The sequence below is a fragment of the Apis florea genome, unplaced genomic scaffold (assembly GCF_048593485.1).
Source record: "Apis florea isolate Af1SG1 unplaced genomic scaffold, ASM4859348v1 contig_2293_pilon, whole genome shotgun sequence".
NCBI lineage: Eukaryota > Metazoa > Arthropoda > Insecta > Hymenoptera > Apidae > Apis > Apis florea.
In genome coordinates, this window is record NW_028256554.1 from 3133906 (window position 1) to 3152760 (window position 18855).

Consider the following 18855-nt stretch of genomic DNA (forward strand, 5'->3'; position numbering starts at 1 on the left):
GAAGAGAACAAAGAAGAAATACAAAATACATGCTACACACACGAAAATCTTTTTTCGGTAGTTCCTTGTAACCCTTATTTAAAAAAAAAAAAATCGTATTCTCACTTTTATAATTTTTTATAAATATACACAAATTAGCATAATGTTTTGTTTCATATTACAACACAATAAATATGTTCTTTATAAGTATATAATTCTTTATATTATATAATTTATTATATGTTTATTATATATTTATTATATAAGTATATAATTCTTTATAAGTATAATTATATGTATATCTTTTTCACACAAAAATTATTTGACAGAAGTAAATAGAAAGATAAAGCGAAGATAAATGAAATTATAAATAACATATGTAAGTTTTTTTATAAATAATACCAAATCTTTGAAACAAATTTATTACAGAAACTATACTGGAAATATATTGGAATAGAATAGTAGGAGATAATTTAGTAGTATTAGTTTTGTAAAAAATATATTCATTATTTACATACAAATAGTTGATAATCAGTATTTTTTACATATTTTGATAACAAACTAAAAGATATATTCGCTTTCAACACTTCTCAGCAGAAGTATTTTAATTTTTCGTTCTAATTTAATACAACTGAATGAATAATAAGATAATTATAAGACTTACAAGACTTACAAGAATAATTATAAGATTTATTAAACTCAAAATTATTGTTATTCCTTTTTTAAATGATTCGATTATTTTTTATTTATTTTATGATGTTTATTATTTATGAAATATATATAATAATGATATTGAATAAAATATTATTAATTACATAAATATGAATGTGATAAAATAATTATATATAAATATTTTCATCACAAAAAAATTAAATTAATTTTTTTTTATTGATATTTTTATATTTATAAAGATTTTGTTGCATGAATAAAATATAAAATCCAAAAGCAAAAAGATCCAAGATATATATAATAAATATATATATTTATTGAATTATCTATTAACGTGAAAGTTATATAAATTAAGCATCGAATGAATTCTATAATGGCAACGTATACCGATTCATCGAATAATAAACCAATAGCGGTAAGAGCAAGAAAATTATTAATAAGCATAAATCCAGATGATACGGTCCATAAATTCTAAAAACGAAGATTCGTTGATTATTTTATATTCGAAATTTCACAACAATTATATTAATATAAGTTTGAGAAATGTTAATAATTAACAATTAATACATTTTAAAAATATTTATAGAAATATTTCAATTACGATATTAAAACGCACAAAAGAATTAGATAAAAAAATTAGATTCTTACCTGTGTTTCATCGTATATTCGAAAATGATTGTAAAGAACTAGAAAAAAATGTACAATTATGTACAAATTTTGCCATATTGGTATATGTTTATCATATTTAATCCTAGATGTGACCTATTAGAAATTCTATTATTATTATTATTATTATTATTATTATTATTATTATTATTATTATTATTTATAAACTTGGAAATAAATGTATATTTTATAATTATGAGGTTTACTGATTATAAAAATGTACAGAAAATAAAACTTACATTAACTTTGTATTCATCTAGACCTAAACGAGGAGCACCTGGAAACCAACTGGGACCTTTCCAAACAACAGCTAATTTATTTGTAAGAGTTGATATCTTTATACTTTTTTTAATTAATTCTATAGTATAAAAGATCTATAAAATTTCAAGATATTTATTAAATAATACATTTTATAAATAGTACATCTTGTAATAATCAATAAATGAAATTATTATACTAAAGATATGTGTTACTATTATAAATTATTATAAATAATCATATATCATATCATATCAACAACATATTTTAGTTTATGATTATATATGATAATTATGTAATTATGAAAATAAAAATTGATATACAATATAAATATTTGATAATATTTGATACAATGTAATTAATTCATAAAAGAGCAAATATTTAAAGCGTATTAATTAGCTTTGTAAATAATTAATCGATAAACATATTTGCATTACTAATTATCATATTTATATAACAGAATGAATACGTATGAATTAATATTATGATTATTAGATAAAGATATAGATATATGATGTAATAATAAAGAATTATTCCCATGATTCTCACCTGTAAATAAAGAGGATTAAAAGATTGAGGACTGACAACTAAACCATAAATTATTTCATCTTTTTCTTTTTGAAACGTTCCAAATAATTTGTCCCATACGATAAGGACGCCACCATAATTTTTGTCTAAACAATATAAATTGCAACCTATGGGTAATAATAATTTTAATTATTAATGATATTATTCGCAGCTCAATCGAATACATTTATTATTTATTTCTTACCATGATGTACACGATGATGTTTTGGCGTGTTAAATATTAATTCTAATGGTCCGAGATCATCAATGACAGTCGTATGAATCCATAATTGATAAATTAAGTTGAATTGATTATGCGCGATGAAATGAGATGGCGGTATAAATAATGCAAGAGGTAGATATAACATCTGAAAACAATAGTGTATTCTTAAATAATATTTAATAATATTTTTTCATATCATATTGTCTTATAATCGAACAATTACCGTATGTTTTATATATTACAATTATATATAATTTAAATACATATGCATCTTGTAAAGCGATTTTTGGAAATATAATATAAATATTTCACGAAAACTTTTTTCATAATATTTCCGAAATTTTAAAAAAGTTTAAAAAATTCTTATTACTCGTTATTTTAAATTATAATTACATCATTGTTATATCGTTGCGATTTATTAATTGAATGGATAAGCGGCCAGATATGCAGAACATCTATTACACCGGTTTCTGTTTATAGCATGAGACATCATCCGCAGGATACCGTAAATGTAATATGAGCGATACTTACAAAATTACACCAATGTTGCAAAATGGATTGCCGCAAACCAACCGCGAGATTGAATTCTTCGCTGCTATGATGTACTTGATGTTGAGCCCATAAAAAATGTACCTCTGTAAACGGGCGAGAAATACTATAAATTTGTCAAATAGGGGATCGACAATCACACACACACATGGTTGGATAGGAATTTAACCATGGTTACTCCGGTGAACCCAATAGTAACAGAAATCCACCCCCACGGCCGTGACACACCAAGTCCATGCTGAGTTCCAAGGAAGATTCCACAAGCGATATTTCTCGTAAATTATGATGTATGCGTAATATTCAGCGCCGCGGAAAAAAATACTGGAAAGTTCGTTAAAAAATCCGATTAAGTAAGTAAGTCGTAATAAAAATAAATATATTAACAATAATAATAATTCATATTTAATCATTATTAAATCATAATCATGTTTTCAACTTGGAAAGTAATAAGAGATAAAGAGATATACTATACATTTTTACATTTAAAGTACACGATAAGAATAAATAAAATACAATGTGTTGATAATAATACATATATGTTAAGATCAATCTTTTTTTTTTCTTATCTTTAAATTAAAAAAAATTTATGAAATAATAAAAATTTATTAAATAATAAAAATTGCTTTAGAATGAACAAATATAGAAAATTTTAATTGTACATCAGCATTTCAGTTATCGTATGATAACTATATAACCGCCAAAAAAATATTCGTCATATGCATACAAATATAATATAATAGAGATTTCCCTTATCATCTTCGTAATCCATAAACAGAGATTCTATAACTATATTTTATTTTTCTAATATTATTTATAGAAAATTTTTTTTTCTTAATTATATCGAGTAAAACTCGATAAATAAAAGAATAACAATATAAATAGAATAATAAAACGTTACCTATGCTTACCGGCCAGTTTCTTGAAATAACCAATGAGATAAAGATGTCATTTGATCGTTCAAACGGAACTTCTTTTTCTTTTTAAATATTAATATAATTTGCTCCAGTATAATAAGAACGAAGAATGGTAACCATACCTACATATACATTTATCTTTTATGATATAATTATTTAACGCTTGATTGCAATTGGTAATTTAAACAATAATCAATACTGTTTCGTAATTTAACGTAGAAAATTAAAAATAATTCATCAATTAAATTATTTTATGGAAGTAACAAAATTAAATTAAATTTTACTAAGTATATTTATTTTGAAGTTTAAAAAAAATATGTGATTTTATATAATATATAGAACATTCTGAGTATATATTTAAAATATTATTATTTATAAAAAAAAAGGTGTAAATATGATTACCTGCTGATGATAATCAGGAACTTCATGCGGGAATTCGAAGATAGTTTCATAGGGGTTAACAAAGTACCACAGCTTTCCTGCGTTCTTCAACTCGTTGATCAAATCAACGTTTGAGACATTCATTTTATTTGTTAATATATTACACTGTTCAAAATGATTTAATGAAAAATTTTAGCCGAATTATGAAACAAAATAAAGATAGTGAAGCACTATAATACCATTCGATTCTGTTTTAGTCATCGAACTGAGTGCGTATCGTTTATATATGTAAGTTCGAGCTAACCGAGGACACGTGAGTATGCGCGCGCGATGCTCTTTCACGGCCGTATGTGGTAAAGGCGCGACAATGAAGATGCAATAAGATTTTATTCAAATTAAACGATTTTAAATACGTTGTTATTAAATTAAATAAGATGACAAATTAATTTTTACTCATGAAATTTTTACTCAGAATACACTCTAATCATATGAGTTTCCTGTTAACAGAATATTATTATTTACTTAATATAAATATATTTACTTAATATAAATATATCATAAATTTAAAAATAAAAAATATTTCTAAAAAAATTAAAAAATAATAATTCGTTATATTTTTCGATGAATTCATTATTTAATTTTCTGTCATCATAAATCATAACATTAATTAATATATAAGAATTATTAATTCATTATTATAAATTGAATCAGGAATTAATGAAAATTTAAATTATTAAGTAAAAATTGATCAATTTTTAAAAGTTTCTTTTATACCGATTTAAAACAAAAAAATTAATTATTATTTACAACTTTCTTTGAAATGATACATATATAATTGTTTACTTAATATAAATTGAAGTTCCCTTTATAATATTTGGGATAATGACATTGAAAGAATTTGTAAGAGTAGGAAATTACATGATACACCACTGCACGTAAACCTTCAATATGTCAGACTGCATTGACGGCAGACAGGGTGTTTCATAACGCGCATTAATTATTCCCGCAAGAGTGGATAAACCAATAAATTATATTATTATAATTATATGCAAAATTGTTTTTCCATTTTATATGTCAAATTAAAAATATTAATCAATAATATACAAAATATTTTTATTATTTTATTTCATTTTTATGTCTAGATAAAATTGTTATTTATAGTTTTATAGAAGATAAGAAATATGTGCAAAAAGTTTACAGACATTAAGATATTATTTATTTCATTTTTGAAATTCGATTTTAGAACTGAATTTAGAAATTTTATTTTATTTAAATTTTATATTTTATCTTATTTTATTTATTAATGTTTTATTTTTTATATATATATCTTTGCTAAAGTAAAATATATAAATTGTATATTTAAACTTACATGTATATATTTGAATAACGAAAAAAATTAAATAAGAAAATAATCTTTTAAAAATAATAAAATATTGTAAATTTGTAAATTTTTCTTATCAATTCATTTAATAAAATTTATTTATTATTAACAAAACTTTTAAAAAAAAGTACTTTGAAATTATTATTCATAAATTAAAAGAGTTATATTTACATATTAAATGTATATTACGTAAGAATAACATGTATAGTATGAAAAACATTAAAATAGAAAGTTAACATTAATTTCTTACGTAAATAAAGTAATTCTAATTTTTTATTAATATTCGTAACAATATGAATTTTTTTTTAAATTAAATAAGCTTTCTATACTTATTATATCTTATAATATAATACTTTTATACTTATTATTATAAAAAAAATGTTATTTTAATTTTATTATCTTCAACCTCATATCTTCTAATGTATAATATCATTCATACGAAATAATCTATATTAAATTCTTATTTATTTAGATAATAAGGTAAACAAAAAAGTTCTTTTGTAAAAATTTTATATCAATCTCGCCTCTACTTTTTATTTTTGAATTATTCATTTTGTATATTACATATTATCTATTTAAAAAAAGATATCTGTTTAAAAAAAGATAATGTAAGGAGCTAACATCGAGAATAATAAAAAATATAAATAACAGATTAAATCTGAATGTCATAGATGATGTACAAGAAATGCTTTACATTATCGCTATTTCACAATATTAATTGTTATTTCATAAGAACTGTGTAAATTTAATTTGTTTATACACAATAAATATTAATAACAATAAAATATTAAATTACATTAATATATTTTACAATAACATTTTGCATAATGCATTTTCGATTCGTTCATATTTTTCGACATTTCAAATTTATTTTCAATTTATTTGAAATTTCATATTTGTAATAGCTTAACCAAAAAATTATTCGGAAAAACGTATAAAAACAATAGAATGTTTTGTTTTTTAGTTATTAATAATCAATTTTATGCATTTATTACTTTTTTTAAATTTTTAAAATTTTAATATTCGTGAAATTTATTTTATTATTAAATAATTTAATGAGATTTTTTTATTTTTTAATATTATAAATGATATTGCATATATATACATTATATAAATTATATCAAATATCTCATGGTCAATTAAGTAATTGAGATTATGACTCTACTAATATGCACTATCAAACAAGACTACATAATATTAGTTGATTTTTATAATTTGATCCATATATGGATATAATGAATTTTTGGTAATAATTTATTTAAGAAATTCTTTCTTTTTTTAATAAAATTGTTAAAATAAATTTTTTTCTGAAATGAAATATTAAAAACTTATAATATATATAATGTATATATTTAAGATTTTTGTTAAGTCTGAAAATCTAAATTTTATAGCTATATAAACATATAATTTATATTTTAATTAGTACATAATTTTATTGTATTAGTAATATTTGTATCAATTTAGTCTTCTATTATTTTTTAGTAAATTTTTTAAATATTTAAATTCAAAAAAAATCTGTTAAGCAAATTTGCAAACTGATCATCACAACGAAATATTATTAACTTTATTAACTTTATATTATTAAGTTTATAATTATTTTTAATATGATATTTTTTAATATAATTATAAAATTTAGAACTACAAATAAATAAATTATAGTAATTATTCCTATTTATTACTTTTGCTTTTATAAAATATTATTTATTATTCATATTGTTTATTCATGTATATGATAAATATATATTATATTTATTAATTGCTGTAATTTTGAAAAAATTTTAAAAAGAGGAAAAAATATGTATCTTTAATACTGATTGTCTATTAATTATTTCATTATTTTTTTAAATTTGAGGATAAAAATGATTTCTGTTTTATCAACGTTAGATGTTTATGGTTATGCACGTGGAGAACGAGACATTGTCGAAAAATTGTAAATATTGAAAGTTAAAAGTAAAAAAAAACTTACAACGTAAATAAATATTTTTTTTACTTTTATATAATACTTATTATATACTTAACAATGAAATAATACTAAACTATATATAATAGAATATATGATAGAATTTTTATAGGTTATATTTCTTATATGAATATTGAAATTTATTTATAAAAACTTGTATTTAATTTTACTTTTTATTTACAGTTGAATCATGAAAATAAAAAAAACAAAAACCACAATGAAAAAAACAAAAAAATCTGTCATGAAAAAAAAGAAACAATTAAAAGATGTAACAACAGATGAATTTTTTAATCAAAGTTTTGAAGATGAAATAAATATTATTGATAATGACAATCAAGGTAATAATATATAAAAATGAAGTTAAAAAATATGCTTTTCTATTTTGATATAATAAATATATATAGTAAATTATAAAAAGCAAAATATAAAAATATATTGAAAGTCTATGTACAAAATTTTTAATTTTAATTATTTTAATTATTAAATAATTATTAAATATTTAATTATAAAATTTGATATATAATAGATAAAAATGCCCTTGAAGATAATGAAGAAAGTAGTGATAGTGACATGGATCCAGTACAGCATAAAAAATCTTTAATGAAATTAAAAGATACAGATCCCGAATTTTATAAATATTTAAAAGAAAATGATAAAAATCTTTTAGAATTTGATGTATCAGATGATGGTAATGAAATTGATGATGATGACAAATCTTCGTTAAATGAATTCGATATGAAACATATACCTAATGATCATTTAGAGGTATGAAAATAAAAAATAAATAAACTGAGAAAAGAAAAATTTTCTATGTATTTTAAATTTTAGGTTGCTAGTGATGAAAGTGATTATGAATTAGATGAAGATAATAGCATAAAAGATAAAAGAAAAATTACATTGCAATTATTAAAAAAATGGCAAGAAGAAATTCAAAAAGACAAGTATTATCTAATTAAATATTATAGAAATTATTTAATAATTATAGAATCAAAGAATATTCTTATTATTGATTTAATGTATGTCTTTATATATGATTTTTCAGGTCATTAAAAACAATTAAATGTGCAGTAGAAGCTTTTCATGCTGCATTAGAAACAATTGCTGAATCTTCTGATCCAGAATCTTTACAATATAAAGTAGAGGGTGGTGCAAGTTAGTATTTAAATATTTAATAACTTAGATATCATAAGTATAAATACATTTCTATTTCAATAATTAAAATTTTTTAGTATTTAATGGAGTTGTCCAGTTGTGTATATTGTATTTACCAGATGCATTTAAACGATACTTAAAATTAGATCTAGAAACTCATCATGTTCAAGTTCATAAAGTTAAAAGATTTACAAAAGTAAAGACTATTCTTAAATTATATTTAACAGATTTAATTAAGGTAAATGTTATTATTACATTTCAATATTGAATATTATTGACTTTAATCATTATAAAATATTTATATATAAAATATTTAAATATTCATTTGCAGATTTTACAAAACGTAACATCGTCTAATATTCTCACAGTTCTTTTAAAACATTTACATCAAATGTTATTATATACACAATCGTTTTCATCATTAACTAAGCCATTGTTAAAAATTTTATTAAAATTTTGGTCAAGTGGAGAAGAAACTGTTCGTGTTGTTTCTTTTTTAAGCATATTGCGTATTGTAACCAGTAATCGAAAATCAGTTTTAGAGATGTTGTTTAAGGTAAAAACAGAATTTTATTGCTATTTTAATCAAATATGAAAATGATTTTTATATAATTAATGTTTTTAATTTAAAAATTAAAACCTTGCAGACAATGTATGTAAAATATGTTGAAAATTCTAAATTTGTGTCTCTTACAACATTACCCGGAATAAATTTTATGAGACATTCTCTAGTAGAGATATACCTGCTTGATAATAATTTAGCATATCATCATGCTTTTTTATATATTAGACAATTAGCTATTCATTTAAGAAATGCTATGACTTTAAAGAAAAAGGTAGTATTATCTAAAAATTACATCTATATTTTTGTTAATATTAATTTTTATTATGAAGTGAAACTCGTATTTAATATATTATAGGAACATTTTCAAGCAGTGTATAATTGGCAGTATATAAATTCGTTGCGTTTTTGGTCAGAATTAATATATTTATCAAAAAATGATTCTATGTTACGTTCACTTTTATATCCTCTTATACAAGTATGTATTATCGTTTTTAATATTATAATTTATCTATCTACATTATAATATTAAATAAATATTTTTTTTTTTTATTATAATTATAGATTATTATAGGAACAATCAAAGTAATACCAACACATCAATATTATCCTCTAAGATTTCATTGCATACAAATGCTAATAGATATTTCTAAAGAAACTGATACATTTATACCTATATTACCATTTTTACTAGAGGTAAAAAATTTAATTAATTATTTTGTGAAATATATAATACAAACAATATATGAAAATAGATTTAATTCTATATGAAAATAATTTTATAGATATTAGACTCTTACGATTTTAATAAAAAACACAAGGCAGTATCAATGAAACCAGTTCCTTTTATTTGTATCTTAAGGATGTCAAAGTCTCAATTACAAGAAAATGGTTTCAAAGATAATGTTATTGATAATATATATAAACTTATCTTAGAAAATGCTGCAAAAGATAGTCATACTGTATACTTTCCGGATTTATATATATCATGTATAATACAGGTAAAACAAATATTATTACAAGACATTTTAATACAAATGATGATTTATATATATATTTAATCATTTTTATTTCTAGTTAAAAGCATTTCTAAAGAAATGTCATATAGCAAACTATTGTAGAAAAATGAAACAATTATTAGATAAAATCGAAGAAAATAAAAAATATATTGAGACAGAACGGAATAAAACTGTAATTGATTTAAAGAATATGACAGAGATAAAGAATTGGGAAAATAGGATAAAAACACAAGGTACCTCATTATCAAAATTTTATGAATCTTGGATAAAAATCTATCAATCTCAGAAACTTAAATTACTTACAAAAAATGAAGAAGTAGCTGAATATAATTTACCAACTATAAGAAAGTTAAAAAAAGGAAAGTTAAGCAAAGAAAGTATAGAAGAAAGCAGCGAAGAAAGTGATTTTGAAATGAAAATAAAATCTGATAAGGAAAAATCTGATGAGAGTAAATTTGATAAAAGAAAATCAGAAAAACATTCTAAACCAAGAAGAAAAAAATTAAGAATTAACAATGACCAGATTAATTTACCTCAAGAAAGTACAGATATCGTGCAAGACATCAATAGTGACGATTGGGATTAAATATAATTTATTTCACATGTAATAATGTGTATGATAATAAATCGATATCAGTTTAAATTTTATAACATGAAACAATATTCTTTTAAAACATATTTTAGAATAAAGATTTTTACAACTATGAAAGTGAAAATAATATGATTAATTATTTATTAAAATTAAAAATAATATATTTATTTAAAAGTGCATACAAATTACGAAATAGATACTTTATGTTAAACATATGATAATTTTATTTAAGAAAATATTTGTTTTGGATACAATGTTATTCTAATTGTCATTTACCATATCTTTGAAATGTTAATTATGATAGAATAGCTATTTGAGAAAGAAATTACAACAAATTGTGACAGCATTAAATGTTATAATTTATATCGCGTACAGCAACAGCCACCGATTTCTGAGGTGTCGCTTTCTGATAGTCTATTTTTACCGAAGACGACTCAAGGCAGTCGGGAAGTTGGTATAGCGACGACTAGGCGCTATTATAAAGCATCGCGTGCTCAGCGTGCAGTAATTCATTTAAGTGAACGTTGCAGATAAGAAAAAAATCTTACAGAAAAAAAAATTAATATAGTGTTTCATTCGTTGAAAAATAAAAATATACAAGTGGTGAAGAAAATTTGAATAAACGACAAGCTATCCTTTGAAAGATTGAGCATTTGGACGATTCCATTGGAAGAAAGGTTCGGTTACGTAGGTGAATTGAAAAAAAAAAAGCAAATGTTTAATGTTAAACGATGTAGCTGGAGCGTAAAATTTTCTTTCATGTTTGTAAAGAAATTGATAGTAGTCTGTTTAATATAAAAACAAATCTTTCTTTCGTATTCCGGTTTCTTTGCATAAGTTAGGCATGAATGAGTTAATATACCCGGCGATACTGATGACCGCTAGCCACTAAGTGCCGCGCTGACGGAGTTGCCGCGGTTGTGTGTGCCTAGTCAGCCACCTCTTGTGTCTGACCGGCCACATCCGTGCGTGCCAGGGAATATTTTGTAAGATGCGATTTTGTCTCTCATGGCGAGGGAGCCTTCGTCGTGAGAATCGTTCACTTTCCGTACGGTCCACTTTGTTCGGAGTATTAGTACACTCGCGGATTACGTAAATTCGAAAAAAAAAATTGTAGCGAAAAGGAAAATCATCGTAAGATAAGGAAGAAAGAAACGAGCGAACTGTGAGTTCACGTCAAAAATGAGGAGAGCACCGTTTGATAAGTAAATTTTCATTTTCTTCTTTTATTTCGAAAAGAAATTAGGAAGAAAGAGAAAATTAATAAAAAAATAAAAAATTTCTCATCATTCATCTCTTTTTGTGAATGTTTTGCGTTATTCTTTTTGCCAATCGAACTGTGCTTAAATGTGCGATGCTTTAAAAACTAAACAAGTGTGTTGTTTAATACACTATCTTCAAATATAAGAAATTTAAAATAATCATACTATTATATTTTATTCATTGACAAATTCTTTAATATTAATGATATATTTTAGTAAAAAAAAAAAAAAAAAAAAGGAATCAGTATTAACGTTGATCATAAAAAAATTTGTTTTTCACAATAATATCAAAGATTTTTATAATAAACGCTAATATCGTTTTTACTTATCCGAAATATCTTTCTCAGTAATTTGCGTTCAATTTTAAAATCGTCGAATTTCTCTTACCGAATAATCTATTTAAAGTAACAGCTCAATCATGTTATTCATTGTTAAAATAATATTGTTTAAAATTCTAAAAATTATTAAATTTAATTAATTTGATTGCAAATTTAAGAGTATATTAAATATATTTTATTATGTAGTAGTTTTTTTAAAAGCTATTTATAAAACAAAATTGTCTTTCTTTTGAAGTTTATCTTATATTTTACACTGTAATATATTTTAACTTTTATAAATATTGTTTCATCATTTACTTTTTATTGTTTACTTCAGTTTATTTTAATTTATTTGATCGTTTTTTCGATTAATTTTGTTCCTAATAAATACAAAACTGTTAGTACACCCCGAACGCAACCGCTCAAACTGTTACTGCGTATTACGTTACAACAGATAAATTTAGCATTTCTTTTGCACAGAACCTCATTGTACCGCTGCCAATACTGCAACGCGGAATTAATTGGCTGCTTGGAAGATAACCAATTTCCTTCGATAAAAAAAATCCAATTAATCCAATGATATATATATAATATATGAAATCTTATTACATTTATATCTATTACATTTTAATCTAATAACATAACATAATTAATATATAATAGTATTTATAAAATAAATTTCTAAAAACAAATTATAAGACGACATTTATAATTTCTTTCTAAATTGAATAATAAAGAGTATTTATTATAATACTATTGATTTTCTTTCTAAAACAAATAAAATAGAATATTTTAAAATATAAATTTTTTTCAAAATAAATAAAATAGCGTATTTTTATAAGTTCAATCATTTATAAAGTGAACTCTTATAAAAAGTTATAATATCATAACTTGCCACAGTTTCGCTCTTTTTCTACTTCCTTTTATAAATACATAATATCTATATATTATGTTTCATCAATCATAAATCACAAATTAATTAATTCGAATCATTAAATAATTATTTCAAGATTCTTAGATTTTAATATTATTTAACATATTTAACTATTTTAAAAATGGCTTCGAAATAATATAAATTTTTACCCTCGATTAATCTTCATATTCAGCTAATTGTAAGAAAATAAAGCAAGTACACATTTAACATTGTAAACGGTTTATACAAAAACGTAGACTAAACAATTACCATTCCAACAGACATAATAATACGACACGGGACGTTTTGAGCAACACGTATAGTTCGTACAGAGTCGCGTCTGATTCAAAGGATGCAGAGTATCAGTACAGCGTAAATTATAGCAATATACAAGAGAAAAATTATCTGCAACGAAGTGTTTCTGCGGACAATGTTGTAATACGTTCCCGCGGTTTTAAACCCTCTGATAGGCACGATCCCGTGAAGAGGAATTTCCTTGAGAATCTTACTTCAAAAATATTGCATTTCGATATGGTGAGTATTTTTTATATATTAATAAATTAAATATTTAGTATATTTGAAACACGAATAAGATTATTACAATACAGTGATTGTATTTAAAATTAAATGTGATTACATTACATTAAGTAGGTACTAACAATGATAATTGTATAAGTAAATTTTATAATATACTTCAACTAACTTTTCCAAACAATGAAAACACATATATAACGTATTTAGGATTGACCTACAATAGTTTTATGGTCAATAACTTCGTGACTCTGTAAACTTGACTAGTTTATATTCGTTGATGTATGTATTTACATCATCTATGTATTTTAGAATTTATTAAATAATTATAATAAATAACAAATACTAATAATTTTATATCAATTTTTATTTGAAGGAGAGTAATGAAAGTGCGCCAGTCAACTTACAAAAATTACTCACTCCTGCTGCAGATTCGCAGGGAATTATGCAATCTAAAAATAGTAAGTTACCAATTAAATAAAAAATATCATTTATATATAAAAATTTAATAATTTGTAACTCATACAATATATAATTACTAATGTTATTAATCAATAAATGAGTTTAAACATAATCAGATATATAGAAACTTTTTGCAGGAAAAATGTTTGCATCTTCATATTTTTATGCGCCAACGCATCCAACCGTTGAGGATCAAGTTGAACTCGCTCGACGAATTTCGCATTCGTTGAGCGATGTAAAAAATATGAAAAGTAAAGGTCAATCTATGTATGTGAATAGGAAAAAAAGATCGGTTAAATGGATTCACGATGGCAATGGTACATATTGTACATATAATATATTTATATTTACAGATTAATAAATCTGATAAACACTAATCGTTATGTGATTACTTATTTAATTATTTAAATGGCATTACAGGCATAGAAGATGCAGAAGAACCTTTAACACCTGTTCACAGAGTAAGTGGTGTGTGTTCCAAATTACAATGTATATTTTTATATGTATTTTCAATAAAACTTATATAGGATATAAATGCTATTTTGATAAATATTCAATCTAATCTTTTATTGATGGCATTTTATTGAAAATATTGTTTTAATAGGATAAAATTCCATTAAAATGCATGATGAACCCGCATGGAAAAGTATTGGATATACATGGTATTCAAGCTTTAGGAGAAGAAGTAAATATAGAACCAATGCCAAAAAATCCCGAAAAACTTTTCGATATCGTACGTGATTTAAACAATCAAAGAGGCCGTGGTAATAAAGAGTTTACATATATATTAATTTTCTATTACATATATAAAACACCGATTGATTAAATAATATCTTTTTACACAACTTAGAAAAATATTATTCCAATATTTGTATATTTTGAGAAAATATAATATTAATTTATAGGTGCTGAAATATTCGCAAAACGCAGAAAAAGATCTGAGAAATGGGTTGTAGACAAAGATCAACCACAAACTCCAACCACACCCGGTATGCCAAAAATGCCAATGTATATGGGGAAATCGGTAAGATAACTATTTTAGTTTATTGAAAAAAATTCTCCAAAATATTAGATGAAATTAAATCTCGATATATTGGATACAGGAAATGAATGGCAGTTCAAAATTTTCAAGTCTATCTTCGCCTATTGTACCTGAACCAACCAATGAGAAATCATTTTATAATCCTTTTACCGTGGACTTGTCTTTAGATAATATAAATCAACCGACGACAGGTGTGTTTCAAATTTCAAACAAAAGTTTATATCTTCTTTATTTTACGCAATCTAGCTGGCAAATATTTATTTGGCAATGTTCCATTTCATATTCTAGTTTAGTTTCGAATTGTTTTCATATCGTGAATAAATACAATTTTCAAGGACTTAAATTCTAGCTAGACTACTTCATATCTATTTCTAGTCGATCTAAATCATTCTATTCTTTCAATTTACTTTCACTATCAATGTACATCTTATACATAAAATAATAATATGATCAATTAAAAGAAGGGGAAAAAGAAAATCGTTCTTAGATATTAAAAGCATCAAACGTTCTATATATGCGCACAAGCGGATGTTAAACTTGTTTGTTAAAACTTCGACAAGAGTTCAACAACCTAGAAAGCTTCAATTGGCAAACGACATCGATGTTATTCAATCGATACGTGACTACCGCCGCATTCTTTTTCATTGTATATCTAAAATAAACAACTATCTGTACATCATTGCCAATCGATATCTTTACACTGATTAATGCTATTAATATAATATATACAAATTAAACTGCATTGACATTTAATAATGAAATTTTTTTGACATACGAATAACATACAATAACATATAAAATATAACCTAAATCAAAGTCAAATGAAAATGCTTTACATTTTAACCACCATAATTGCATTTTAACCATCTAAAAATATTTCAGGCCGAAATCAAAATCGATGTAATGGTAAAGAGTGCAACCATTTAACTGAAGTAAAAAAAATTTATTTGAGAGAAGTGGCTGTTGGTACCGATAATGACTTTCCTTTTGACAAATCTCGATCGTCGTCGATAGTTGAGAAATCACGTCGAATCACTTTCGAGCCTGATATCGATCGACATAACAATTATCATGGCAGAAATAACATTAGTGAAAATATGAGATATGAAATCACTAACAGACGTAACTATAATAATTATAACAAGGCTTTGCTGAATAAATCTAATTATTCTAATGCATATCATACTACTAACAAAGAAATTAAAAATTATATGAAAGAACAACGGGTAACGGAGTGTGTAAAGGGTACTATTAATGATAAAGAAAAATTTGTAAATACTCAGCGGGAAATCGATAATGAAGAAAACGAATACACACCAATACCGGTCAAACAATTAATACAAGAATTTGAAAAAACATGTAGACCGGTTTTGCAGTACAAACAATTCAGTCCAAAGGTTATTCCAATTGTACAACAATCTCCCCTTGATAATGATATAACGCGATTTTTTGAAACACAAAACTCGATTAAGTACAACTCTGAAGAAAAGCATAGGAGGTGAGACAGAATGAAATTTAAAGTTACAAATAAATTATAAAATTCTATTTATTCATATGATAAATAGATAAAATTTATCGATATTTATATGATAAATAGATAAAATTATAATTTGAACTAATGACAGGATATTCGGAACTTCGAAATCTCGAAATCTTTCGGAAATCAAAAAGTTTGCAAATCTTAAATCTCGAATTGTGCTTGTAGGCTCAAGACTTTCGATTTATTTTAATGAATTTCGAGAATTTCGGATTTCGAGAGTTTCGAAGCTTCATAAAATCTCGGATTCGAATTTCGCGAATCTAAAAATTAGATGAACTCTGTTCGAAAATATTATTTTACTTGATTATAATATAGAATAAATGAGCGACAAAGATACGAAGAAGAAAGATACCAAGATCACTGTACCAATGGTTTCATTTCTACCGATGACACGGAATACACGAGTGATGGAACCGATTCCCAAACGAACGACTATAGTGAGGAAATAATCTATCGTGAAAAATCAGAATCCTCGAGTATAATGAACGGCGATCAAGAATATTCGTCGACTTATCGCGAAGAATGTTCCTCCAGTCGACGTCGATCCGTCACTTCCGAAGAAGTAGAGAACTTTTGCAACAATGGAAACGAGAAATTCGTGAATACAGAGTCGGAAGTTCCTCCGGAAGCGAAGTCATTATTGCTCTCGATGATTGCTTCTCAGGAGGACATTTTGGAAACTATTAAACATTTGCGTAACACACCCGTTCTGGACAACTTATTGCATGGCGTTTCGCCGGATTGTAAATTCACTGATATCTGTCCGGATTCAAGCGATGTAGGCAAGTTAACCCGCATGCGCTTCTATTTTTTTAACATTTGCATTATTAACTACTTATATTTCATTCTCATTTCGTATTCTCATACTGTTAAAATCTGTTAAATCTATTTTGCATATTATCGTAGAGAAACGAGGAATTTTTAAAAATCTATTTTATTCTTACAGGTAAAAAGCTTTATGAAAATAATACCTACACAGGGCCAAAACTTGCTAGTGTTCATAATCTAGCTAATTATAATACGGCACCTCGAGGATGGGATCAATCTTTGACTTATTATCGGCCAATAAAATTTGAGAAATCACAAGAAATTGTTTATTCTGATTTTTAGATATAATTTGAATAATATTTCGTATATCGGTAAGTTTTAAGGTTTTATTTTGTTTAATGATTTAATTAATTTTCAATTTGAATAATAGGAATTAAAATGATTCCTTCTTCTTTCAGAAATCAATGATATAATTACAGAACTGTTTTTTGAATATTAGATTATTTGACATTTTCCCATTATAATTCATCTTTTCTTTTCTGATATACAAAAGATAATATTGACAATAATCGTCGTAAACAAGATTCTGCATCAAAAGAAAATAAATAAATAAATGTATATTTATTTATTTATTATTAGATATATGTGTAATATATTGTGCAATACGCATATATTTTGAAGCTTCGTTTTGTTTGACATAACTCTATATACATATATTTTCTCCATTATTGAAATGTTGCTTCTTATTTATGCTCTTTATTTATGCTTCTTAGCAGTGTTATTGCATTTTACTTTATAATATTATTTCAATAAATATTGTTTTCATAACAATAAGGTGTATCTTATCCATATATTTTATCCATATTTGTATCTATATTGATTATATTATAAATACATGTATATTAATTAAAAAATGAAAGAGATGAAATATAATTTATTTATCGTTAATTCCATAAATCGAAGTTGTTTATCGTTATAACATTATTCTCGGTTATAACTCGATATAATGTGATCGATGTAACACGATAATTTTTAAGTGTTTCAAAACAATTAGTTCGAAACAGATATTAAAAGATATTAATTTTAATCAAATATATTTGTGAAAATTTTCCATTTGTCATTTTTATCAAGTTAATGAGTACACACCA

At 23.8% G+C, this 18855-nt stretch overlaps 3 protein-coding genes across 19 annotated transcripts; 2 read left to right on the top strand and 1 right to left on the bottom strand.

Moving 5' to 3' along the window:
- Positions 1-461: 461 nt before the first annotated feature.
- Positions 462-13202, bottom strand: LOC100872338 (alkylglycerol monooxygenase). 6 transcript variants are annotated; one of them, XM_086903604.1, is made up of 11 exons: positions 12770-13202; positions 12522-12588; positions 4228-4371; positions 3820-3947; positions 3081-3232; positions 2894-2997; positions 2345-2507; positions 2122-2267; positions 1554-1688; positions 1297-1410; positions 462-1119 (listed from the first exon to the last, which is right to left on the bottom strand). In XM_086903604.1, the coding sequence occupies exons 3-11, from the start codon at positions 4348-4350 to the stop codon at positions 883-885; spliced, it is 1302 nt and encodes a 433-aa protein (XP_086759730.1). In that variant the 5' UTR covers positions 4351-4371; positions 12522-12588; positions 12770-13202; the 3' UTR covers positions 462-882. The 6 variants fall into 6 exon arrangements, with proteins under 6 accessions (XP_086759730.1, XP_086759729.1, XP_086759725.1 ...); XM_086903603.1 differs by having other exon boundaries at positions 12522-13202; XM_086903599.1 differs by having other exon boundaries at positions 4228-4703; positions 12522-13202.
- Positions 7361-10996, top strand: Noc2 (Nucleolar complex protein 2). 2 transcript variants are annotated; one of them, XM_086903595.1, is made up of 12 exons: positions 7361-7556; positions 7731-7885; positions 8074-8312; positions 8376-8488; positions 8590-8699; positions 8777-8937; positions 9031-9255; positions 9347-9535; positions 9620-9739; positions 9826-9957; positions 10047-10262; positions 10339-10996. In XM_086903595.1, the coding sequence occupies exons 2-12, from the start codon at positions 7738-7740 to the stop codon at positions 10864-10866; spliced, it is 2181 nt and encodes a 726-aa protein (XP_086759721.1). In that variant the 5' UTR covers positions 7361-7556; positions 7731-7737; the 3' UTR covers positions 10867-10996. The 2 variants fall into 2 exon arrangements, with proteins under 2 accessions (XP_086759721.1, XP_003694693.3); XM_003694645.4 differs by having other exon boundaries at positions 7363-7517.
- Positions 11110-18664, top strand: LOC100872099 (uncharacterized). 11 transcript variants are annotated; one of them, XM_086903585.1, is made up of 12 exons: positions 11110-11563; positions 13646-13898; positions 14272-14356; positions 14482-14674; positions 14778-14818; positions 14962-15121; positions 15263-15381; positions 15461-15590; positions 16282-16897; positions 17255-17721; positions 17886-18078; positions 18166-18664. In XM_086903585.1, exons 3-11 carry the CDS (start codon positions 14279-14281, stop codon positions 18047-18049), a joined length of 1968 nt encoding a protein of 655 aa, XP_086759711.1. In that variant the 5' UTR covers positions 11110-11563; positions 13646-13898; positions 14272-14278; the 3' UTR covers positions 18050-18078; positions 18166-18664. The 11 variants fall into 11 exon arrangements, with proteins under 11 accessions (XP_086759711.1, XP_086759716.1, XP_086759712.1 ...); XM_086903590.1 differs by having other exon boundaries at positions 14495-14674; XM_086903586.1 differs by having other exon boundaries at positions 11110-11549.
- Positions 18665-18855: the final 191 nt, after the last annotated feature.